At 37.3% G+C, this 26,044-nt stretch overlaps 1 protein-coding gene across 1 annotated transcript; it reads left to right on the forward strand.

Annotated features, from left to right (window-relative positions):
• The first annotated feature begins 1,019 nt into the window (after positions 1 to 1,019).
• On the forward strand, positions 1,020 to 24,687 carry ogre (optic ganglion reduced). Its single transcript, XM_083110108.1, has 2 exons — positions 1,020 to 1,878; positions 21,116 to 24,687. The coding sequence occupies exons 1-2, from the start codon at positions 1,366 to 1,368 to the stop codon at positions 21,686 to 21,688; spliced, it is 1,086 nt and encodes a 361-aa protein (XP_082966234.1). The 5' UTR covers positions 1,020 to 1,365; the 3' UTR covers positions 21,689 to 24,687.
• Positions 24,688 to 26,044: the final 1,357 nt, after the last annotated feature.

Raw genomic sequence — 26,044 nt, forward strand, 5'->3', positions numbered from 1 at the left:
AAAACCAGTCGAAATCAGGGCTGGGTTCAGTTGGTAGAGTAATGGCACAGTACGCCAGAGACCCAGGTTCGAGCCCTTTCCGCTGAAATTTCTACGTGTATATCTCCTGCGTGTACCAAATTGCAAGGTAAGTAAAAACCTGGGCTGGCGTACCCTTGAATGAGGATTTTCGAAAATTTCAACACAAGCCTATATTCTTTACAAAGGTATTTTCGAAAAAAAAACAAGTATTTCAACCCCCCGAGTATTTCCCATCTGGAGGGGGGTTGCAATGTTAAATTTAGAACAAAAATGGCTGTAAATTGGGCCTTTGGTCGTTTTTTGCTGCAAAATGGTAAGCGCTCTCGCCTTTGGTGCGAACGGTCCCGGGTTCGATTCTCGCAAGGAGCCCCCAAAATTTTCGCGTTGGGACAATTGGGGAGCAACTTCAAAAGAATTAGGGTGTTCCAGTTTCGAAAGACAGTACACAGCGGCGATGGGACTCGATGCGCTGACCAAGCGTCACCTGATGAAAAAGCCGCTCTGGCCTTTAGAGGGCTGTTGCTCCATGGGAGTTTTGTTTTAGATGAAAAAAAATTGGGGGGAGGTAGCTGCTACGTAAGCAGGCTCATCATCCACAACCAAATCTTCGCTGTGGTCGACAAGATACGTGGAAGAACGCACGTAAACACACTTGTCTGTCCGCTGCTTTAAAATTTCCCGCGTAAAAGTCCGGGAGAATCGATGTTCCTGTGCATCCACTTTCACCGGAGCCAACCCTCATCGATATTTACCAGGGTGTCTACAAAACAGGGTCTTGCAGTCTCTGTTGAACCTTGAAGAGGTCATAAGAATCAAGTTTTGGGTAAGAAATGCGAAAAATGTCAAGAAAATGTTCCGGACACGAACTCCTGCAGGCATGTAAACCCGAGTAGGGACATGACAGAAAATATACCAGCTGCCGTTTCAATGAAACACTGCCACGAGAGCGCTGGTGGTTTTATTTTCAAGGACCTTCGTGCGAGAGTAGGCCTAGGTGGCGCGCTGGTTGCCTCCACAATACATCGCTCTGCAGTGCACGCGTTATCCCGTGGCAAGCCGGAACTCCGGGTACAGTGGCGCGCTCTTTCCAACCCCGTAACGGCAGACGAACGGGGGTGCGCTTCGGCGACAGACAACAACACACCACAGCGCCGGGAGGGAGGATGCACAAGGCTCCCTCCGTTCTCAATTTCCAGTTTATACCTATAACTTGCAGACGCCATATTGAACGCTGAGGGGAAAATACACGGTTTATTATTTCGCGGGGGTGAAGTGCACGCGAAATTTTTAACGCCAGTGCGTCGGAACAGTGAGTGACTTCCATGTTTCTGTGACAACGCCAGGATGTATAAGCTATTAGGAGGACTAAAGGACTATTTGAAATGGCAGGACATAGTGACGGACAACGCAGTGTTCCGTTTACACAATATTTTCACGACAGTGCTCCTGTTGACATGTTCGCTAATCATAACGGCCACGCAGTTTGTGGGCAACCCTATCCATTGCATAGTGCAGGGCCTGCCTACGCACGTTATAAACACCTATTGCTGGATAACGTCCACATTCACCATGCCGGACTCTTTCCAGAGGCAGGTAGGGGTGGAGGTGCCTTTTCCGGGAATTTCGAATGACATGGGGAACGAAGAAGCGAAGAAATACTACACGTACTACCAGTGGGTGTGCTTCGTACTGTTTTTGCAGGCTGCTATGTGCTACACGCCTAAGTGGCTATGGGACTGCTGGGAAGGTGGGCTAATGCGGACTATAGTCGTGGGCCTAAATATAGGCCTAAGAGCGGAAGAGGAAAAAACAGCAAGGAAGAAAGTGTTAATCGACTATTTGTTGCAGCATGTCAAGGTAAATATTATTTTTTCTTCGTATATTTGTAGTGAATTGGCAACACTGATTCAAATGTGTCACAAATTAGCCTAATTAGATTTTTTCGAAATTAGGGATATATTTAGTGGGTTGGCAACACTGATTAACATTTCTGTTGTCCTACGGTGTGATCATTCTAGGCCACTTACTTGATAACCCGTAATTAGACATCACTAGATTCGGTCACTAGGTTAAGCGCGGGAAAGATACTTTGATGATGAATGAAATGTTATATTCTGTTAGGGTTGATTTCACCCCCCCCCCCCTACTTCTTTTTTTCTTTCTTTCAAGGAAAAGCCAAATATGCTTGTACGGTTTTAACTGTACATGAGGTCCGTAAGACACAAAAATGGCTGCAATTACAATAATCAGATTTTCAAAAGCTCCCTAAATAATAATTTTTAAATCATATATTTCACTTAAGAGTATTATGTTGCAGAGAAAACTGTATAAGATGTTTTTCTTTTGTTCTTTTTCTCTCATCCATGGCACAGCAGTTGCATATACGCTCATCCAATGAAAGAAAACACATTAATTTGTATGTAAATCAATTTCGATCCCCCCTTTTTTAATCACTATAACAGCCCCTCATTTCCATGTGGGCACGCCTGGAATTTTCCCGAAATGATGACTATAAATACAGGTATATTTGTCAGATCGAAACTTATACAATCTTGACTATAAATATCTAAATGTATGTTTTATTTCAGTTGCATTTTGATTGGTTTGTTTAACCTTCATGTATGTCTAAAATGGTTTTCTTTCAGTTTGTAAGTAAGAGTGCATAACGAAAACAAAATATCATACATGGTAATTATGCTCGTGCTCAAAGGGTAGTTGGAGAGAATCAAAAACTGTTCGTTTCCTTGGTCCTAAAAATAAGGACATCGATTGTAGGAAAAGGTTATAAATAAAAGTAAAGAACTGGTTCATAAAAATTGAAGCCACTCCCTCCGTACGAAAATTCTGGGCACGCCACTGATCTTAGTATGTCTATTCATCTTTTAACAATGACATGGTACATATTTTTATATCGTGATTTGTCGATTGAAATATTTTTTCGAAATAACTAATTTGAAATCCACTAGCAAACTAGTTTAGACATCAGGAAAGGATAACATGACTAAAAGCTTTCATACTAATATACAGAAAATATTTATTCCCATAAAGTCAAGACTGGACTAGTTATAAGGTTTGTGCATTTTAAGGTATATCAGTTGTATGTCGCATATGCCTTAAGTTACGATTCACACATATTTCAAGCGTTTTTGGTTTTGATATTGTTAAGAGTGCAGATTTGTAGGCACCAAAAACCTCCAAAGTCTAAAATGTTTTTTCTCAGTTGAATACTTATAAATTTGTATTAACCAACACTCTGGCATCCCTAAACCTGAACGTTATTACCGCAGCAACATAATTTTTCACTACGCCACCGGGGAATCTTCGCATTTAACTAACAGTGGCAGAAATGCAATGCTAAATAATAAAAATAAAACGTGGAAAGAATTAAAAACATTACATGTGTTACTGCAAGGTAATAATGCAAATCATATAAGCAAGAATCCGCCCCTAGACGTCCATAAATGCCACGAATGATTACCAGACAATTTCGGGAATTTTGTGGTTGATAGTGGATGTGAGTCAAGATGATTCATTCCTTCATGTTTTCTCTTGGTCAGAGACCAAATTTCGTGATAAAAACAAGCGTTTCTGATGCTTCCTGTCAAACTGCAACCGTCTTCAATGTCAAAAGGAAATACTGAAGGTCACATAAATGTCTGAATGTCCAAAATTAGATGTCATGATTCTTGTTAAAGGGTAGCATACACCTTTCTCTGAAAGGGGAGTTTCACTCTTGTCTTATCCAAACTCTTTTAGTGGATAGGCAGGCATGTATGTAGAAATGTACATATTTAAATTAATATGTTAATATAATTTATAAGTGTTCATAGTATATAAATTGATTAATATTTTATTGTTTTTATTACATGAATAGGCAAAAAGCGGTATAAGAATAGAGATAACAGCACTAAGTATTCATCATGTAATATACGTATTTGTATAAAAGCAACTGTCCTGTCCAAGAAATTCAATGTAAAGAACTGAAGATTTATCCATGTTATGTTCATTTGATGAACAGTAAAGGTCCTGATTAATATTTTATGCATATTATTGTAAATAGTATTAAATCTTCTTTTGTACTGTCATTCAAAGTCTTTTGATCACAACCTAATCTTTGACAGAAGTTCGGCTGAAATGAATAACCCTGAATTATGCAATAAATGCTAAACAAGCAAATTTCCATTATTTAATTTTAGGACTTGGTAAGTCTTTCGGGGGGGAGGGGGTCCGGATCCCCCCTGAATAGGTCCTTGTAGATAGCAGTTGATTTTTAGAAAGTGCAAGGGGGAACAGTTTAATATTATAGGAATGCAGGTGATATTGACAGGCAGAATTTCCAAATATGTACATTCGTCTATCTGTGCGAGTTAACAATTGAAAACAATCACATGAACACTGTTGTTGCCCATAAACACTAAATGTCACATAAGACAGCAGTCACTCAGGAGTTCTAGAGAAGTTTTACCGTGTAGAAAAGGCTTCCAAATTGTTCCTTGCCTGTTTCCCACCAAAACGTATTTAAAGCTGTGTGTGGTATAAAATTATAACTTATCAAAGGATAAAACCACGATAGTAAGCCATATTTTATTTGAGTACATTATACAAACAAAATTCCAGTCAATATTAGTATCACAATACAATAACTTGATTTGATTTATTTAACTTCGCTTTTCAGCCACTTTTGACAAATCGCGAAGGCCATTTGATCTTATTATCAACACAATAATGCAACCTAAATCTGCATCAGTGATCATAAATATAAAATATTATGCAGGCTCCGTCCATCTCTGCCGAAGATCGAAAACTGGCGCGTAATGCAATGGCAGCGCAAAGCAAGATAAGTTACGAGTATAGTGCAAATTTGTAACCGTTATTCTATATAATTTTATATGGTGTACAGATCTAAATCTATTTTGGTGGCAAATTATCCCTTTCCCTTACATCTGTCCGTAAAAGTTACTGCAACTTATGTCTCCCGGTGACAGTGGCGTAGCCAGAAATTTTTCTTGGGTATGCCAAGGGTGCATAAAATATATTTAGGTGGGCTCTGGTTAGTTGTCATGGCAGGAATTTTTCAAGGTGGAGCAACGTTTCATGAGGGTGCTCCCCCAAATCAACGTGCTGTACTGGAGCATTCTTGCATGGCTCAAATCCATACATATTATTACAAATATTTTGTATGCAATTTTTATTATTGTTAAAAATTCTGCATATGAATTTCCTGTATTTTGTAAAGAAAATGAATATTATAAAAATTAAACGAAATGAGCTTTCGTTGGTTAAAGAAAAGTTTCTCTAGGCTTTTACAATACAAACGAAGATTGTAAACGTATAATGGGATAATTATTTTCAACTGATAACATTAAAAAAAGATTTAACTTACCAAAACTCATTTTGTCTCAGTTACCGGAATAGTAAAAATAATTCTACAGTAGAATAACCAGTTTGATCAAATTTATTCAATATTTCTTTTCCTATTTTTGTCGGTTTGTTCAATGTTTTTACATGTATTGAAAGTTTAATTTAATCATTTTGGGCGCACGTAATTATTTTTCGGACGTTAATGAAAGGAAACCAAATTAGTGGAGAATCTAGAAACGTTCTTCACTTTTGATTTATACTGTAATTATTTACCAGCCTGTTACTTTGCGTTATCTAAATAATATATATATATATATATATATATATAATGTGTTCATTCTATTTAGGTGTGGGGGTTGAGCCCACCCTCGCCCACTCAGTGGCGACGCCCCTGCCCGTGGCTAAGAACAACGCTTGCCATTCTTTTGTTCCCTCCTCCCATTACCGACCGCATCTGTCGGCTCTATTCAGAGGATCTCTGGTTTTATTCCAGACACATTTTAACTTATAGTTCTATTTGGCTGTAGTTCTATTCCGGAGTAAACCAACTGTGCATAAGTGAACCTAAAAATAATTTTATTTTTCTACTTCCCTACCCCCTTTCTCTGTGCAGCGATATATACGAGCATATCTGCATGCCTCCTTACCTGTGACGTAACTACAGCTGTTTGACGTATTAGTGGGGACCAATCGTGACCCTGAAGAGGGCTGTTGCCTCACCTGTAAGATAACAATCTTGCACAGTCAAAAATAGAAGCTTGTAAACGTCACAGACGACATTCTCCAGACAGGGTAGAGGGAGGAGGGGGTGTTTGCTTATTTTTAACAGGAAAATCTCTGTAGTCATCTGTCACCACAATGACAGTCTTGAAATAGCCTCTGGCAACACGTGTTGTGCAGGTTATTGTGGGAATTTCCACTCAAACATATATCTGATTGCTGATTTGATTATACCATATCTTCACGTGTTTATGTCAGTAAGTTTACTACTGTGATGTATCGCCCGGTTATGTAGATGAAGGAAATCGCAAATAAACCTTACTTCACTAGAATACAAACCTAAAACCCAGGAAGTCGGCTTGGTATTAGGAATATTCGTTATTCCTCCGTAAGAGGTCGCATGCGTTACGTGCTGGACTCGCTATCCCATCACGAAGGATCCAAGTTCAAATCCCGCCTTTGCGTTATGTTTATTTGCAAATATCCCTTCGTCAATTTTAACTAATCATCCTCCTCTTCGCGATTACCTGAAAGTGGCAGTAAAGTGTAAGTGTACATTACGGTAAAATGCAAAAAGTTATTTCTTTCAAATTATATTCCCTGTAGCTATACAAAGCACGATTTTCAACACTTATGCTATCTTATCCAACGTTATTTCTGTGTGATCCGGGCAGTAAGTCGTTTGGCTACCACATGCAAGCTTGGCGTTCGATAATCAGGGGCAGTGGGGGTAGTTACCCACCACTTCTTGCCACTTTTATACCCCCGCACTATGGTCTCTTAATGCCAAGCTAAGCCTTTTATACCAATATAAAATACACAGTCCTCCTCCCCCCCCAGCATTGGCACCCAATCGCCACTACTGACGGGGGGGGGGGGAAGGAGGTCAGCTTAATTTCCATACAATTGTTAAATGAAAACAGCACGATCACATTTGGTTCCGCCCATGCTCCAGAATACGTGGAGCCTTACCTTCACGTACCTTCCCTTTACATTCATATACAGCATTTGGAAAAATCACATTTCATTTTTCAATCACAGGTGCGTATGTATGTATTTCTAGGTTACCAGCGTCATGGGAGAGTATCCTTTCACCCCTGCCCCCCTATCTCGGTTAAGAGCTCCTGTTTTAGATCAATACAAATGGTCCAACGATCTCGGCTATTTGTGCAGGTGATGTGATCAGCACTATGCTCCGACAGGGTTGCCCACATTTATTAGAGGCTGTGGAATCTCGTCTCGGGAATCGAATCAGGATCTCCCGCTCGTATACACTAATGTTTTAGTGTATCTTTTATGAAAATACTTTTGCATCACCGTGATCGACAGTTTTTTCTTCTGGTCTGTCAGATTACATTTTTAATACTGAGAAAACTCATCACACCTCTTTCGAGTTTCCGATATATAATTAAAATGAAAATAAAATAAATAAAATAATTATATTTGCTATTGTCAATCTATTTCTATGCTGTTCGGAAAAGGCACTTAATTTCACCAAGAAAGAAAAGCTCTACGTAAAAATAGTTTTACAGCAAACAGCTTTATATTATATCTTTTAACATCAAACATTACAGACATGATATAAATGTTCGCTCATCACTGTTTAGAATCTTTACGCATGTCCAAATAAATGTGTACTTATAATATTGATTTAGTGTGACTTAGATGAAAACATCAGAAAATCTCAGTTTGTAACTAACGTACATTTTCCCGAAGGCTCCAAACTTATTTTCTTTTCTTGTTGCAGGCACTGCCATCTTTCGGTAAAATTTGAAATTTTTTTCTAGTTTTTCTTATCGTGTACAGCGAACCGCAAAGAAAACAGTAGGCAAATTGTCCGTCGCTATTATTCTATTGTTTTGTTTGTAAGGGGAATTGTGTTGATACGAAGTTGATGTTGAAAACAGATTGAATGAAAATGGTGGTGGACAATTCGGCTAATATTACTTGTACCGTTAGGTTTACAAGTGAAATTTAAGACCTTTCAAGATTTCCAATACGAATAAGAACATTGTTCAACATCTCTAAACTGTTTGTTGGTTCTTGAACTTTCTGTTTCAATGACACTTGATTAGTGTACGGACTCGTTCACCTTGCTTCCCGCTTGGTGGATAAGAATACTGCGAACGGACTTACGTGTAGCCATTATCAGCGTGCGTTTAATTGTTTCCAACTGTACTCTGGACACTAAACATGTTTTGCAGAGTCCAGTTAATAAAAGGCAAAAACAGAGCTGTACTTTATACCACAGCACAGTTCTTGCCGTGAATCAAATGAAAAAAGAAAAATACGCCCAAAACTCAACAATGCTTCCATGTAGTGACAAGAACAAACTTCCTTTCTAGATCACAAGGACCTTTAAGTAGGTACATAGAGGCGAGTATTCAGTGTTAGAAAAGGGGAAACGGGACCCAATTGACAACAACGCGCTAAAATGAGTTTCCTGTTTCACCAGCTGACGAAGTTCAAAGACATGTATGCCACGTCGTGTTCTTTGTACTTTGTTGAATGCACCGCTACTTTTTCTTAGCTTCTTTTCTCGAATCCATTGTTAGTTCTGTGAATGTTTTTAACGTCATCATATCTGTTGAATTCTTGGTAATTAAGTGTCAAAGTGGTTTGGCGAAGTGTTGAGTAGTAGTTCGTCCAAGGTTATCTTGGCATTTTGTACTTTTTCGTTCCTTTTTTAATTACATTCTTCTGATTGTATGTCACATTTGTGTTTTGTTATGTAACTATGAAGTTGAACGTTGTAGTAAGTACTGTTGGGCGATATATCATCGTCCAGACGATGTATCGCGATATTGTAAAACTATCGTCCAGGCGATATCAACTAGACGATATATATCTTGGCCACGATGTATATCGTGTCGGCGATACATCGTGACGATATTTGGCGATGTATATCGTGGAGACGGTATATCACCGATATCACGGTACGGAAAAAATATCTATGTATTTTCTTGACGATATATCGCGATATCAAATTTCCGATATCGTTCATTCCCTAGTAGTAATGTAAGGGAAGGTTGCTCCGTGCCATGTAGCCGCATGTATGGTCATGTTGCAGGCAGAGCCACACACATTCTCGATCGCTGCCATTTCTGGAGGTAATGTGATCAGCACAACGCTCCGACCGCCTTTACGCCTCAGGGTTGTCCCCAGTACACATTTGTTGAACCCGGGAACCGGTTTACAGAGATTTGGCCGGAAAAATTCAGACCCTAGATCGCCCATCCCGGGAACCGAACCCAGGTCCCCCATGGCAGCCAGGCTAGACAACCATTGCTCCTGAAGTGTGATGAAACTATTGCAAGCATCTGGACAACCACGAAAGCAAACTACACGAGGATTCACGTGAATGCTCCAGTACATTGTTTTAGGTAGCGGGGGCCCTGTCGTCAATTACACCAGGCCGGATAGGTCATTTTGAAGTTTGCGACTTGCAGCCCGAGCTGGCAACCACTTGGAAATATTTAATTTCGTTCGGGTTTCAACTGAGATGACAGGAAATGCTTTCGCGTCAGTGGCTGATGGATCAAATGATTTAACCGGGGGGGGGGGGGGTGCATTGCTTACCGCCTACAAATTTGGTGATTGACGGACGGGCATCACAGGCCAATTGATGTGAAAATAATCTGATAAGTTGTAATTTTTCGAGGTGCGAAATGGAACATGGCAATGAAAATCTGCACTTACCAAATTAATGTAATGATTGATTGATTTGGTGTTTTAAGTCCACTTTCTGCATAGTAAGGTTAATCGGGACTGGACCTACAGTTTAGATTGGGTTCCGAACCCCTATGTGCCTTCACCGGGAATTGAACCCGGGACCCCTTGATTACAAGGCAACGACGCTATTAATGTAATGATACTGGCCAAGGGCGCCGACTTTCCAAAATTTCTGTGGGTGCATATCAATGGCGGATAGATCTGTAATTATCAAGTATTGTATACTTTAAACAACTTACATGCACAATGATTGCAAGAGGCAATAATATTATCAACACGTTACTAAAAGAAAATACCACATTCATACAAATTAAAATGAAAAATCTGCATAAATGCAAATCCTTTTAATTGTATTGCAAAAAGAACTATGCAAGGATTTTGTTGTGAACAGAAACTACAAAATGACTAACTTTATGTACCAAATAATAATAATAATAATAATAATAATAATCATGACATGTTAACTTTCAATATAAAACACATTCCTTCTTACGTCATTTGCACTTCTGAATTTGTTTGCAATTTTGGTAATGTCAATATTTTTAGTCATTTCTTTATGAACATGCAAAATTGACAAATCATTCAATATTATTTGGGTCATTGTTGACCGCAAAATCGTGAACATTTCACGCATGGAACCACTGTTTTCTCTACTTGAAATATTTGTAATGTCTGACAAGTTGGCCACTTTTTCTTTGTTCGTTCTGCACACATCTAGAAACATGTCCCTGTGCAATGTTAGCTTGTCTTTATCAAATTCTGTCCCATCTCAATGTTTTAATTGCTTATTATTTTTTGATAATGGCAAGTGAGAAATATTTATTTTATTTTGTTTTTATCAAACTAAACATCTTGTGGGTGCGGCGCACCCACAAGATTATTTATGTGGGTGCTCGAGCCCCGGAGCACCCACGTAGTCGGCGCGCATGATACTGGCTAGAGAAAACTAAAAGATTCCACTAAACACAGTCGTTGTGAACTAATTTAAACCAAATAATATATTTGTCAACGAGCTTGGACATAATGGAACTAATGCTATCAATGGTTATGCAATAATGTATTTACTAATATTTAATTTGAAGGGTACATATTAATTAATGTATAAAGTTTTAAGCAATCAGAAAGCTATTTACGAGGATTCGGATGTTGAGGTTTATTGTCATGTTTTCCGTGCATCTGTAAATGGAAAGAAATTTGCCTACGTGAGTATGACCTAAAGAAGAAAAGAAAATCGACTCGTTTCAAATGTGCTGAATTCATGGAAGTCGCATGAACTTTGTTTGCCATTGGACTCTACGATAGATTTCATTCGTTCTGCACTGCAATACTCAGAAATTTACTGTCTCTAAAGAAAACAAGGTTAGGCTCGTAGGAAAGTTTCCGTGCTTGTGGAATAGTCGTATTAGCGTTAACTTTAAGGATCACGATGTTGGAGGCTCTGCCTATGGAAATCTTGGTGCTGGTGTTTCGCTTTGTCTTGGGTGGTTGTTCCTGGAATAACATCTGCACTCTTTATTACCTAAGTGCGATGTTCTCCCCTCTTGAAATGGCGGTGCTCGTGGCCCTGTGAATGTTTTGTCTGCCACTGCATTCCTGCTTCTCAAGTTCCTGTCTGGAAAATGATAGCTACTGTCTGTGATTTAGAAGTTCTTTTATATTAATGTATTTCCATTATTTGTGGATTATTACGAATTATTAAGATGGTCCGCGGGGTCACGAAGGTTGAGAGCCACTGCTCTGGAAGATGTCATTTTCAGATTTTGGAACATCACGGTCGTTTTTCGAAAGCGTCTTCGCTGACCTTGGCCAAAGTTCCAGTAGAATCTTACAAAATGTGCAACATGAATATGAATATAATCTAGTTTTGTTTTGCGACTTAACTGCAAAGTTATGCAATATCAGGTGTTGAAATAACCAAATAGCTTTCGATAATTCCTTCTCAATAATATAATCGTTCGTGTTTTGAATTCCAGCAAGGATATGCAAGGTCATTCTTTATTCTTAGGCATGCGTGCACCGACATTTCAACTATTTTACAGACAAGTTGCTCGCAGTAATCTAAAATATGCTTCTGGCTGAGTGTTGCAAAAATTGATGTTCACCATATTAAATATTTACACTGATACTCGCAGAGAAAACACCCATCCCAGGGGAGTTGAAAAATACAGGACGGATTTTCATATTCAGCTCTCTAAGTTATTTTTTTAAAAATTTCGAGTTCACTTACAGAAATTTCCATTACTTTTATAACGAATACAGTATGGTTTATTTAATTTGTGTGTGTGTCTGTATCATGTGTATATTGAATCCGAATAATGAACATTCGTCATTGTAAATCTCTCTCTGCACAGTTGCTAGCCAAATTTTAAATTCTTCAATGATATGGTAGTCTCCTATATATTAGATTATATTGCATAGTTATTCATGCTGTTACCGGCACTGGCGTATACATGTTTTTTTTTCAGGGGCCGGAATTGTAAAGGTGGATAGTAAATAGCTGCTTTCTAAGGGGCTGTATACACAATAAGATATTTCTTATATTTCGAACTTTCCACTCTCAAAAATGGCAAGGGGGGGTCATTTTAAGGGGAGGTTGCATATATCACCCGAGATCTTCTGCTTTTATTTGAAAAATATTGATTTTCGAAAAATTTCGGAGGGAGCTGTAGCCCCATCAGCCCCCCTCTGCGTACGCCAGTGGTTACCGGTAGAACCTTCGGTGCAAGAATTAATTACATTTGAGCCAAACTTGTATTAATTTATAAATTAATGTTTAAGGTCACATTCTAGAATGTGATTCATGGCTTTCATAGCTCGTATTTGCAAATACACACACACACACACACAGGCGGGAGGGGGGGAGATGTATAATGCTGGCGCCTGAATTAAGTTTTTTCTACCCCTGCCCATGTCTGTAGCGTGACTCAGTCTGGTAACCATACAATGACCAGATTTGGTTCCGTACGAAGCGGGTTGGCAACATTGCATCGGTGACTATTTAACTTCGCCTTCCAAGATCTTGAGACGAGATAGCACCAGAGTTTTTGCTTCAATCTGGCGCAAGGCTTGGGCCTTTAAACTTGCAAGGTCTTCTGTCTTGTCTGGTTGTCCATGCCTCACGGAAACTTGTTCCAATTTCTGAACACGAGGCAGATAACAATCTCGACGTCCCTTCCTGCTAATCAAATCAGGTGCGGAACAAAATCTGTTTTGAGATCAGGAGAGGATCGGGAATAATGAATATTAAGAGCCTCTGAACGCTTTCCTCATACCTCATAAGTCACACGTGTTCGGGCATGTTATTTCCATTTTCCATACGCGAAACTTAGCGAAAACATTGCAATACAGTGTGCCCCATAAGTCAGTTGGTATTTTTTTTATTTTTTGTTAGTTTTTGCCCCCTTATGGCGAATCGCGACGATGATGATGACTGATGAGATCAAATTGAAAAAAGAACACTCAGAAAGAACATCTGTGGAGCTCCCACGTGTGTCAGTTATTGTTAATAACTGCTAGTGTAAACTGATATATGGGCCACTCTATATTATCATTACACTGCGGATTTTTGTCTATGTAGTTTTTTTTTATTTCTTTGCACTGAAACATTTTTTGTTTTGAATTCCTATTGATAGTGTTTCGGGTCAAAATACCTATTTTTATAGTACTCATAAATGTGTGTATTGGTGTGTAGTCCTTATTTTGCATAATCTTGCCTTGTTTCCGCTTTCTTTCGCTAATTTGCACCTCTCCACTGTACACTGGAAAGTCATTTCTTGTTTTGCGATTGTTTCTTGATCAAAAGGTCCAATCAGCATTCATCTGAAATAAGAAGAAACTCCGAGACAACTCCAACGTGAGGAGTGAACTCGTGACCTCCCAAATGTAAAGCTACTGTCATTCCCACTAGTTTAAATCTCTAGAACAAGCACTAAAAATATTGCAATGTTCACGAATCACAAGATATTTACTGGCGCACCGATATAGCAACATGAACAGCCAAAGAATACTGCTGCATCATGACGGAGTACTTCCGGTTAACATAAATAACCCTACATCGATTTCTTGTGCTCTGGTAATTGCGACAAAGCTACCGAAAAAGAAGAATGACGTCACAGTGAGGGAACGAATCAGCTGCTACCATCCTATATAGACCTTACTGGAGAGAACATTCTCGGATGACAACGCAGTCATGTTCGTAATTTAACCAAGGATTATATATATGAGGATAACCCAACCCCATAAGCCATGGCGAACGCGGAGATCACTTAGAGGATACGGAAGTTGCTAGCGTCATCTAACCGCTTGGACGAAAACTACAGTCCTAAACTGATGGTGCCATTAGTCCATGATCAGAGGCTAACTCATAAAACGATCGTATAAATTCAAGGGATGTACATTATAAAGTATATTTGTATTAACTTTATGTAGTACTGTGTTACGTCGTACATATTCAAGAACTTGAAACTTTTAATGAAGCTGTTGTAAAGATTTCAGACTTTCATGGAAGATTGTGACGCATTTCACTATTCTCAAAGTTGGTTATTGACTAACCTATGGTAATGCATCGTGGATCAAGTTTTTGTTATAAGTACATTTCGATTTATGTGGCTGTATTTTACTTTTTGAACCAATATTTAGGTTCATTGTGGAGAATTTTAAAGCTTCTGTGATTCCCTTATGCTATTCCTGGGATGTTTAGGAATTCAGTGGTGATTGGTTTTGTCATTACGTCTGGTGCTGTGAAAGATGTGTTTTTTGTCTTATGTCAAGCATAGTATAGAATAGGCTAGGAATTGGGTATTCGTGTTTAACGTAGATATCTCATTACAAAACTTTTACGTGCGTTGTTTACCTTTTATATTGATTAAATACCATCCTCTAAAAAGTCTCAAAGCACACAGGTTGAGTTTCATCGTTCTAAGCAAAAGTAGAAACTCTACATATTTTAAGTGTGTGTGTGTGTAAATTAAATTCGTGTAGAATTAAATTTAAGTTTAGTTGGAAAATAAATCTTTCTTGTATCCTACAAATGAGTTTTGGCTGCATACGTGAATAGTTATTATTTTAAAGGAAAACCTAAACATATTTACAACATTTAGGAATAGTAAATGATTTTTAATTAATGCCAGTAAGAAGAAGACAATGTCCAAGGTCAACGTTGACCAAAATCACATTAAAAAAACGTATATAGTCAACGTTACAAATTCTTACAGTTTGACATTATTTGGCTAATTATTCCTCTATATTTGCATACGATGAATTTTCATTCTAACTCCACAGTACAATATTTCTTCTTTGGTAAATGTGCTGCGTTACGGGTAGTTTGTTATTTTAGTGCAAGGGCGAGATATTTCGGTTCTATTATTGTTCATCTCATTGCATATCACGTGGATTGCAATCATTAAACTCCAAGGTAAATAATAGAAAAATCCTGAAATCAGTTACAATAATGAACCACCAAGTAAGATTTTTAGTGTAAGTTTTAAAATGTTGTTTCTTGTCTTGAATTTTACGAAAACCAGAAAATGACCCAATAACATATGTGTTTAGTAAATGTATGAGCGATTCGAATATTTTCTAAATATTTCCTTTGGACAACCCAAAACCAGAATCCACAAATTTTAATTATTCCTTCTGTAAATGTATTACATTCCAATGAAAAAAGTCGATTTGCTTTCCAAGTATCGAGCTCAAACTTCGATATACGTATTAATCGATAGTTCCTCACTGTTCGAGTACGCTGTCTTCCCCCGCCAGATGGCTCTGCTTGTACTGGGTATGTATAGTCTGTTGTTTATAAGGCCTTAGAAAAGTGTTCGCACAAGTCAATGGAGAATATGCTCAGTGTCCCATCCTGTAATAGATAATCCTTGATTTAACCATGACTGATCAGTTAATATTGAACGTGTCGAGAATACATTATGATCTGTATATTTTATCTGTAATTATCACCACAGCGTCAAATTGGTGTATCGCGAGTAGTTTATATTAAAAAAGTAAAGTGTGTGTGTGTGTGTGAAAATATATTGACAAGTATATTTGATTCTACATTTTACAAATTATAGCTTGGTATGAAAACTCCTAAAGAAACCGATTGATTGATTTGATCAGTAAACATTGGCCTATCTTCCCTATGTTGTAACCAGGCCCGTAGCTAGAATTGATATCCATGGGGGGGGGGGGCGGCTCACGGGTTATCAGGGGGCTTTGTAAACCAACTCCATTTTTTAAAAAATTAAGTATTAAATTAAGGTAAATTGTGTGTGGGGGGGAAAGGGGTCATTAAGTTACATAAAATTTATAAATATCACACAAATGCTACATTTTTCTGCATCGTTTAAAATATATCTTGAAGTGTTAATTGATTGATACTGAAATCACCCCTTACACACTCCATACTCCTTTAGATGATACAGATATTTATATCACACAAAAAGTGCACAATATTCAATCACAGTGGCAACAGTACATTCCATCCCGGCCGAATCAATGAAACTCTCCTTCGTTCCCAAAACTTGAGAGCTGTTGACCTTTGATACAGATGCGAAGGAAATTTGCATGATCAGATTTCTGAATAAATGGAGGGCGCAACAGGGGCAGTGAAGGTACAGATAAAGAAGCTCCCCTATGAAAGAACTTACAAAGTCTAGATAATGTTCTAAATACTTGCAGTTACTTGGGCTTCAACTTATAAACAAGATGAGCGAATGTAATAGTTGCTGTTCAGTGGCGTAGCGCAGTGCCCTGGGGCCCCCCTGCAACTAAAATATGTGGGGGGCCCTTAGTAAAAAAAAATTCGAAAGTACTACAACTTATATATATATATTATTGATGACGTCAGATGGTAACGGATGTACAACAGTTAGCTACCCCCCCCCCCTTTGAAGTGTTTAACAATTAAAACAAAATTAAACTACCTTATCACACCATAGCTAAAAAATCTAAAATAATCTGTAACACTTAACAGTTGTGGAATATGTGGGAAATTTGTCTCAGTTCTTATTTGAATATGAAAAGACTTCTGCCCACTTTGAAAATATTTGGTGGGAAGTTACATTTTAAATACTACACATAAAACTAATGTTAGTGGTAAAAGTTCATGAAATACCAAGTTTTCTTGTTTGCGTGGCAACAAAAACCAGATTGTCCGAGCCACTGAATCTTCCTACTGGATTCATAACTGCAGACAATTTATACTCTAAAAGATTCCGACAAACGGTATATCTGTAAAGGAGTGAGATGAGAGATTTCCCCCCCTATTTTAGGCGATCTGCGATCAAGTAACTTAATACGGAATTTCTGAGGGCCCACAGATTACGTTTCCATGGCCTCTTTAATTGAACTAGTACGCCATGCCCTGCTTATTATCGAAGACATTGTCTTATGATATGTTACTGGGAACCCACTCGACCACTTTCCACATGAAAATATATAAATAAATAAAACAGTCGTGAAGTTGTTCGTGGTGTCCCCTGACTAATAAATTAGGTACAGTAACTCTATTGATACATATTCTAAGTTCACTGATTGGGGGTTTCTATTTTGTGCTCACCTCAGTGAATTTCGAGTTCAAATTTTGTCATTGTAGACCTACATTTTGTCTATTTCGTTTTTTTTTTTTTTAAATAACCTGCAATATGTGTTGAATTTCTTAAATTATATAAAATTTCAGGAGCGCAGAGAAAACATTGCGGGGCCCCTACACCCCCGTCCTCCACATTGCGGGGTCGGCCGCTACGCCACTGCTGCTGTTCATGTTCTGTGGATTTATGTCTACATTTTCACTCTTCGCTGCAAACAAATTATACAAAATAGTTTTATGTAATGCGAAGAGGGCTGATGGCAGTGCCAGGGGGGTTGAGCCCCCCCGGCTACGGGCCTGGTTGTAACCCCATACTTGCATTATCTATGTTAACATGATAATACCTAGGTATGATAGGAAGGAAACAGTTATTTGTGCCACGCACTGTGCCGCTCTAAAATTACCTTGTGGCTTCATACACAGCAGCACTGCACAGTCCATAAAATTTCCAGGAGGTTAATACCCATGACGCATAGGTTGCTGGAATTTTCCGACGTAAGCCGCACGTGAAGAGGTCGTGATTTGTATTTTACCTCAAAGAAATAGTTCAGGCTTCCCTGTGCTGTGTGAAAATCAGCAAGTGCTTTCCCATTGTGGGAAAAACCTGAGCGAACCAAACTTTCGATGCTTGGGAAAGCGTGAGACTGAAGGGTGGATGGATTTGGAGGCATTGGCTGAGAAAGAACGTGGGTATCTGCCCATGAAGGTTGGTCGCGGTTGTTCTTCGTAGAGACTGTGCAGAGACGGTCACCATTTTGACGACCACCATTTTAAAATCGAGCTATGCCGCTGGCAATTCCAACTGGCGGCTGGGAAACAACAAATCAGCGATCAGTTGAATTCTCTTCGACTGACATCGGCAGGCCCGTAGCCAGAATTTTATTTTGGAGGGGGGTGGGTATTCCCTTATCAGCACGGGCGTCGCCAGAAGTATTTGTAGAGGGGGTCAGGCCATAGATAAAACTTGATTAGTACAAATAATAATGACAATAATAGACCTAATAATTGTTATTTTACCGTAAAATACTTATATTTTGTACAGTTAGTGTACTGAAAATCATAGTTATTGTATTTTGTTATTAACTTTTACACAATCGTTCAAAAAAGGCTTTAACAGTTAGTGGTAAATTTTACTCATAAAGTGTATATTCTGTGACCTCTCACAAAGAAAGCTATAAGTTTTGGAAGCTGTGAATCCATTTATTCTTTGGATTAAATGGTAGAATATAAAAATATAACCGGCTTCCTCTATTATTCACTAAACTTTTTTCGATGTAATTCAGTTTTTACTGTGGTTATAACTTTATTTCTGTTATTAACAATAAAAATAACATTTAAATTAGATATTTTTCGAGGGGGCTTCAGTCCCCTTAGCTCTTCCTCTGGCTACGTGCCCGAACATTGGGCATTCTCGAGTCACAAGGCACCGAAAGTTTGCTGGCGGGACGAGACAAATAAGCGTCGGATACACAGCATGCTGCGAAACGTACTGTAAAAAGAGAGAGAGAGAGAGAGAGAGAGAGAGAGAGAGAGAGAGAGAGAGAGAGAGAGAGAGAGATAGATAGATACCCAAACACTGCACAAACAAGGTAATAAAAACAACAGACTTAACGCTTGGCAACGTTGCAACGAGAGAGTGATATTACCCCTACAGCTGTTACTTCGCAACTGAGGTTGTTGACACTCATCAAGGCACACACTCCCGAAGACGATTGGCGAACGGAGGGCACCTGCCCCCCCCCTCGCCCCCTTAATCGATGCCACTGTCAGTATGGCTCGGAAGTTGATGAAAAATCATATTTGTTTTCTGAGCCTTGAAAACCTGGTATCAGTCCGTTTCCATTCAGTTAGAACCAGAAAACGTTGTTTTTTATTTTGCAATTTTCGGTCTTTTTGGCTTTTAGTAGTTCTTGCCGTTTTTATTGCATTTCTCTTCATTTTTATGTTTTTTTTTCCTTTACCCTACCGTTTCGTGAATTTTACATGAATTTCGTAGCATAATTTAGGTATTTAAACTAAGGGGTCTCAGGTTCGATACCCGGTGGAGGCACAAGTGGTTCAGATCACACTTTAAACTGTAGGTCCAGTCCCGGTTAGCCTTACTGTGCATAAAGTGGACTTAAAACAACAAATCAAATCAAAATGTATTTAAATTTTAAATTTCCCTACCTGGTATGTTTTCAAGCTCGCTACTAATCGAAAATACGGTCAATGGAAATGAACAATATTATTTTTAACTGAAATGTCTGGCAATAGGTAATTAATTAATTGTGGTACATTTATTTTTCTGCCAGCACTTAAAATACTTTGAGATTCCCTTTGAATCCTTGGTGGCCACTGTAATCGATTTAATCTGTGGTTTTAGTCAGAGTATATTTAAAAAAATATATTATCTGATGTGCGCGAAACACAACTGTATTTTCAAATGCTGACTTACTTACACACAAACAAACAAAAAAAACGAAATAAAAATTTAGAAAACTACAATAGCACTTGATTGCTTTTTTCCATTTGTTTCAGTAGCTTAAACCACCAAACAAAGGATTTTGTCTAATTATTCAACTACTCTCTTGTAATTTATGACAAGAATCGAGCTTTCATTTTTAGAGCGAAATTTATTTCTACCATCATTTAAAAATAATTTTAAGGTCATTCTATGGGTCATTTTTTGAGATTTTGATGAGTTGGAAACCCTGCTTGTGAGGCAATAATTGTGTAACAAATAAAACGTTTAAAACATAATGTCAATAAGGTGTAATTGCTATAAGGAACCTGTTAATCATCCCAGGAAGGGTTTGACTACTTAAAATACCCATTTACATTACTTATAAATCTTGCATGCAGGTTGTTTACGAAGGTTCAACTAATCCACGGTTGCCAGGCTTTGCTCTATCCCCATGGCATCTACTCTAATTTTTCGAAATATCGCATTTTGTTATAATGCTAAACTATTGGCATCAGAATTACCACTATCCGTCGCCTATTACTGGACATGTTTTATCTGTAGTGAATTTCTAAAATGTTTCACTGATTTATAAGTCACGGTCTATAAGTATATACAGCGACATGCTGAACTTGCATACCAAGACTCAAAATAATGTAAATGTAGTATTTTACGTGATTATTTCTTGCAAAGTTCACATTTTTACGCATTTGATGAATCACCGGTAAAAATCACAAATTTCCTTCTCTGTGACTTTTTATGTGTTCGGTAAACATTCTGGCGTAAATAGTATTTTACGAATAAATTAATCACAATTTAACAATTGAAGGGTTAGGGAGGGAAAAAACAGATAAGTCGATGCTATCGATGCTTGTCAAATTCCAGAAATACGAATATTAATTGCAAAACGTTACTGAACATGTAAACGAAAAGGTACAAAATCATATGCTTTCATGATTGAGAAATGTCAAATTTATGAAACAAATAATGTAAAATCCAGCACAGCATCAACATGGCAGGAAATGACAATACTACCTTGCTTAAAACAGAAATTGACTTATCCGGTTTTTCCCTGACCCTTCAATTGATATGCATAGTGAAGGTATGCATTTTTTTTCTGTATGAAAGATTCAGCTTCAGCCGATAAGAAATCTTGCCCATATCCCTTAATGGTCTATTTAATAAGAACTGTGACTTGTACTTTGTTCTATTTTCATTAAGACAAAAAGAAACTAACATCTATTTGTTTCTTTCAGCAACACAATATGTATGCAATAAGATACTGGGTGTGTGAGCTCCTCTGCTTGGTGAACATCATCGGACAACTGTACCTGATGGACCACTTCTTCGACGGGGAGTTCTTCAGTTACGGCCTCAGGGTTGTCTCATTCTCAGAACAATCTCAGGAGGAGAGAGTGGACCCAATGATTTATCTGTTCCCGCGAGTGACCAAGTGCACGTTCCATAAATATGGTGCTTCAGGTACGATACAGAAGCATGACTCTCTCTGCGTTCTTCCACTCAACATCGTCAACGAAAAGACCTACATCTTCCTCTGGTTTTGGTTCATCATCTTGGCCACCTTGCTCTCCCTTTTGATAGTGTACAGGGCCGCTATACTTGCCCTTCCCTCCCTCAGACCGCACTTGCTTCATGCCAGGAACCGCATGGTTCCTCGTGAAGTAGCTGAAGCCATATCGAGAAAAACCGAAGTTGGTGATTGGTGGATTCTGTACATGTTAGGAAGAAACCTTGACCCCCTTATCTACAGGGAGGTGGTGGGTGAACTAGCCAAGAAGATAGAAACAGCCGCTAGCAATGCGCCGTGAAACATCTAGGATTTTAAAAAATATATAAGCTGATATATATATTAAGAAAAGGGAACCAAGTTTTTAAAAAAGTTGCTCATGTTTCTCAAATCCACCTGCGTGTGGAAGATTGTGATAACATAATAAGCATTCAGTGGAATCTCTGTGATGTTATAGGAGTTTATAACAATGTTTTTTATAAAAAGTATTAATTGCATACCAGCAGAGATGGATCTGCATGTTGTAAAATATTGTTTCAAAAGTTGCACAACTATAACTTCTATTGCACATGGCATAAAATCTGTATAATTATAGCCTTACCAGGTGTCTTGCATTATGAGTAAGTACTTTGTCGGTGGAGGCATTGCACAGAGGTTCAAGTTCCACTTTAAACTGTAGGTCCAGTCCCGATTAACCTATTTCAGCATAATAATGTGAACTTAGAACTAGGACAACTTTTATGCATCATGAAACCTAAGGTCAGAGATTTTTTTTTCAGAATGTTAATTTCTTGAGGAAAAGAGTGTAAGAAAATATTTTAGGGTCAAAATTCGTGGTTTCGTGACTAGTTCTATCCTAATCTGTGGTTTGGGACCAATTGTTGTAATGTGCAACATTTAATGGAATAGTGATTTTAAGGAAGAAATGCATGTGGTAGGGTGGATGTTCTCGATCTAAGCCACACTGTGGTCAGCATTATGTTCCCACCGCCTTTACCACAGAGCCGTTTTTTGCAGGAACATTCTCAAAAAATTCCCACGTAAGATCACTCACCCCGAAGATCAAATCTGGCTTTCACATGTGGCAGTCATAAGTGGCTTGCAGGAGCAACAAAACCACCATCCACTCCTGCACATATCAAGTAAGTATGCATGTACGTATGCCACTTGCACACTCACTATGTTCAATTCCTGCTGACCACACACTCCCTAGACAGAGGTAACATGTCCTACTCTTGGTTATAGGAAGTGTTCGCCACTGGCAGTATAAAATAAGCTGGCAACCAAAAGTATTTTTAAATATCTCAGTAGATGAGACTTCATAGTTAAGAAAACATGATGTGAATATGTTATACAGTTTTCATGATATGAGCGATCGAAGTTAGGTTTACACGACTTTTGGAACACCTTGTAGAAGAAGTTGTTCTGGTACTGACTGTTGCAGAGTTGTAGTTTCAATGCAATAATATGTGAACGTGTTGCTGTGTATGCAGCTGTGTACAGAGGATGCTTACCGATATAATATTTATGATGAGTTGATGCTATGGGAGATTTCACACTGAGGCAACAAGTGGCACTCTGCTCATGTTGAGAACCAATCAACACCAATGTTTAACACCACAGCAGCATGACAGATCACACAATATTACGTTTGATACATGCCGCTTGTTGCTTCAAGGTGAAATAACCCTAAGGGTGTGCAATCCTAAGGTAGGAGCACATTTTGTACAATGCATTTAAGATTTTTGTTTGTCTATGTATAAGTAATATATATACATATACTATTATATATTTTTAGCATATTTTTTTGATAATTGTGAGTTACTTGTAAGGATACATTAAATTGTATTCTTAGAAGTTACAAACCACATAATTTGAGGGTTTTCTGACACTAAAGTTTTTATATTGCCATGATAAAAGGACTGCAAAATGTCGAAGTAATACCCTCTACACTGTTTTCTAGTTTCTATGAAGTGTAATGTTATACATTTGCATATGTAATGTTATATATTTGCATATTTAATGTTAAAGATGTTAAAGAAGAGCTTTTTTGCCTTTTCTCCAACATGCAACCTTTTTTCTAGAAACTTTTCTTAATGTTTTACACATTGGACTTGTGTTTTAAAAAAAACATGTGATAATATAAACATTTTTAATAGGTATAACAAACACAACAAATAGCTACCATTGCCTTGCTTGCACTTTTTTATATATACATTTAGTAAATATAGTTTTGAGAACATGACAAATTTTCTAAAAGATTTTACTCTCTTCTTGACATAATGACAAAGATAATAATTGTGATACGTTATCAACTTGAAAACTTTCTCACAGTTTTGATAAAAGTAACTTTACATTCCAGAATGTAATTGTTTATAGATGTATAAGGGCTGTTGTTTTGTCCTTCTTAATTAGATATTTACATTCCAGAATGTAATTAATTATAGGTGTACAAGGGCAGTTCTTTTGTGCTCATGAATCATGCTCATGAATCACATGTTTAATGTAATTTTGCACATACTAAAGACACACAATAGTCTAAAAAACAGTAATATGTTGCCTATTGGAAAAGACTGAACAGTGCCTTTCTGTATCTCTTTTTGCAATAAACTTTGGACTAACATATCAAAACACCAATATTCTTATCAAACTCTACACGCACAAAACAAGAGAGGAACAAGACTGCAAAGCAAGGCATTTAAAGTAGAAAAACAAAACATATCAATAATACAATTGTATCATACAAATTCATAATTTTCCATAAATTGTAAAGAAAAATATTTTGTATTTTTACAATTTTTACATTGCTAATTAGTGAATCATAATGTTTTCAATGAACTATTTGACTTATTGTTTTTGCCATTATTTCAATTAAAAATATTTCAAGTGTTATGTAAGTAACTTTTTTAATGTATAGCTAAGAGTGTCTCGGCTACATGAGGGTCCAATCTTATTTTGTATACTAACAGCACAATTTATGCATGTTGACTAGTTAATTTATTTCTATAATGTACATTCCGTTTTAGTAAAAACGTAGGGATTCCAGTGTGTGGTATTTTTACCCTGAACATCCATTGTTTAGTGGTAAAAAAATATGGCATTTTTTTTTTTTTTTTACATTTTGAGATGTGAACCCACACGTACACACAAACACATTGCCAACATTAAGTTCCTTTTTTTTTTTGCATTGTGCATAATATTGATTCCACATATATCTTTGTCTTCCTCTGCATTTCTTACAATTTGTACAATTTTATGATTTTTTTTAGAAAGAGGAAAAATAAATGTGGTTGAAAATTATATGTTGCATTTTTCTTTATTATTGAAGAAATGTACTTTAGAATGTTTTGTGTGATTTGAGATTACTTTTTGTGTTATTACAGTTTGTGCTGGTAGGGGAATGGTCTGTCCACCCTCCCAAAATATAATAGGAAGAGCAATACGTATAATGGCATTATTATTATTATTGCATTTAAAGGTGAAAAGATGGTGTAAAATATTCATTACCTATACCATATTTCTAGATCAGATTACTTTCTTAATAAAAAAAACTATTCTATATGCCTTCACGACATGGTGCTATATGCACAGGGAACTTTACCTTATCTATCTACGAAGGAAATAAATAGAAAAATGCTAAATTTTTTAAATAACAAGAACTTGTTATCTGGAGTGTATGAAAACTTAAGTCTATTATTCTTTATGCATTTTGATCCATTAATTTTCGTAAACACTAATACCGATTGCATTTTATATTCATGTAAGTCCAGTGAAATTAATACATATTATGCAACAAACGGTATTTTAGCGCTGAAACATGCAGTGTAATTTTATTGAAAAACATTTTATACTAGTAGTTGCAACTCTTTTTGCGAGGAGCGTCCAGACAACCCTTTTAAATACGTCCATGACATGAAATAGTTTAATATTTTTATTTATTTGTAGATCATGTTGTGACATGCAAACACATCTTCAATCAAATATTTGAATTTGTAAAGATTGACTCACCAAATTCTTTTGACAGCCATCCAGTAGCCTAACCACACCACAAAGACTGACGCTGCACCTGTGGAAGATACATTATGCAATTAATAAATTTGCAAATCAAGAAGAATATTTCAAGTGCGTTATAAAAGTGCTTTCCCATTTTTCTTTTATTTTTAACAATAAAGGCATTGCATTATTTGATGAAATTCGATTTTAAATATGCCATAATTTTTGCATAACCCTAATAGATAATAGACATTTTTCTAAATTACGCTCATGGTAAAAGTAGTTCAACTTTATGGGCCATTATTAATTTGGGAAATACCTTTCTGTAGTAGATATTAGTCCTATAATTATCCTCGAGCTAAATTAGTACGATTAGATTGGGATGCATAAAGAAAACCATGCAAATTTATCATTGCCATGTTACTTCAATTTTCATGCAATATATGGTTCAAAAATGGAAATAAAAGAACCAATGAAGCCGTTAACAGCTTCAGTACCAGTGGCGAAGCGTGACATTTTTACGTAGTCATCGCAAGACTTGCCAAACGTCAGGATCAATCTTTCAACCCGGGAAGGGGGAGGGGCCATTCCTACATTGATAATGATGATAACAGTGTTCTTACATGACGTGTGAAGTAGAGATGGCTAAATCTATTCTAAAAAT

Source organism: Lepisma saccharinum, chromosome 23 (genome assembly GCF_977018435.1).
Source record: "Lepisma saccharinum chromosome 23, izLepSacc3.1, whole genome shotgun sequence".
NCBI lineage: Eukaryota > Metazoa > Arthropoda > Insecta > Zygentoma > Lepismatidae > Lepisma > Lepisma saccharinum.

Bases quoted from the DNA above. Each gene is read 5' to 3' on its own strand.
- ogre (XM_083110108.1), top strand. From the start codon at position 1,366: ATGTATAAGCTATTAGGAGGACTAAAGGACTATTTGAAATGGCAGGAC. The intron at 1,879-21,115 runs GTAAATATTATT...TGTTTCTTTCAG, and splicing joins ATTTGTTGCAGCATGTCAAG to CAACACAATATGTATGCAAT.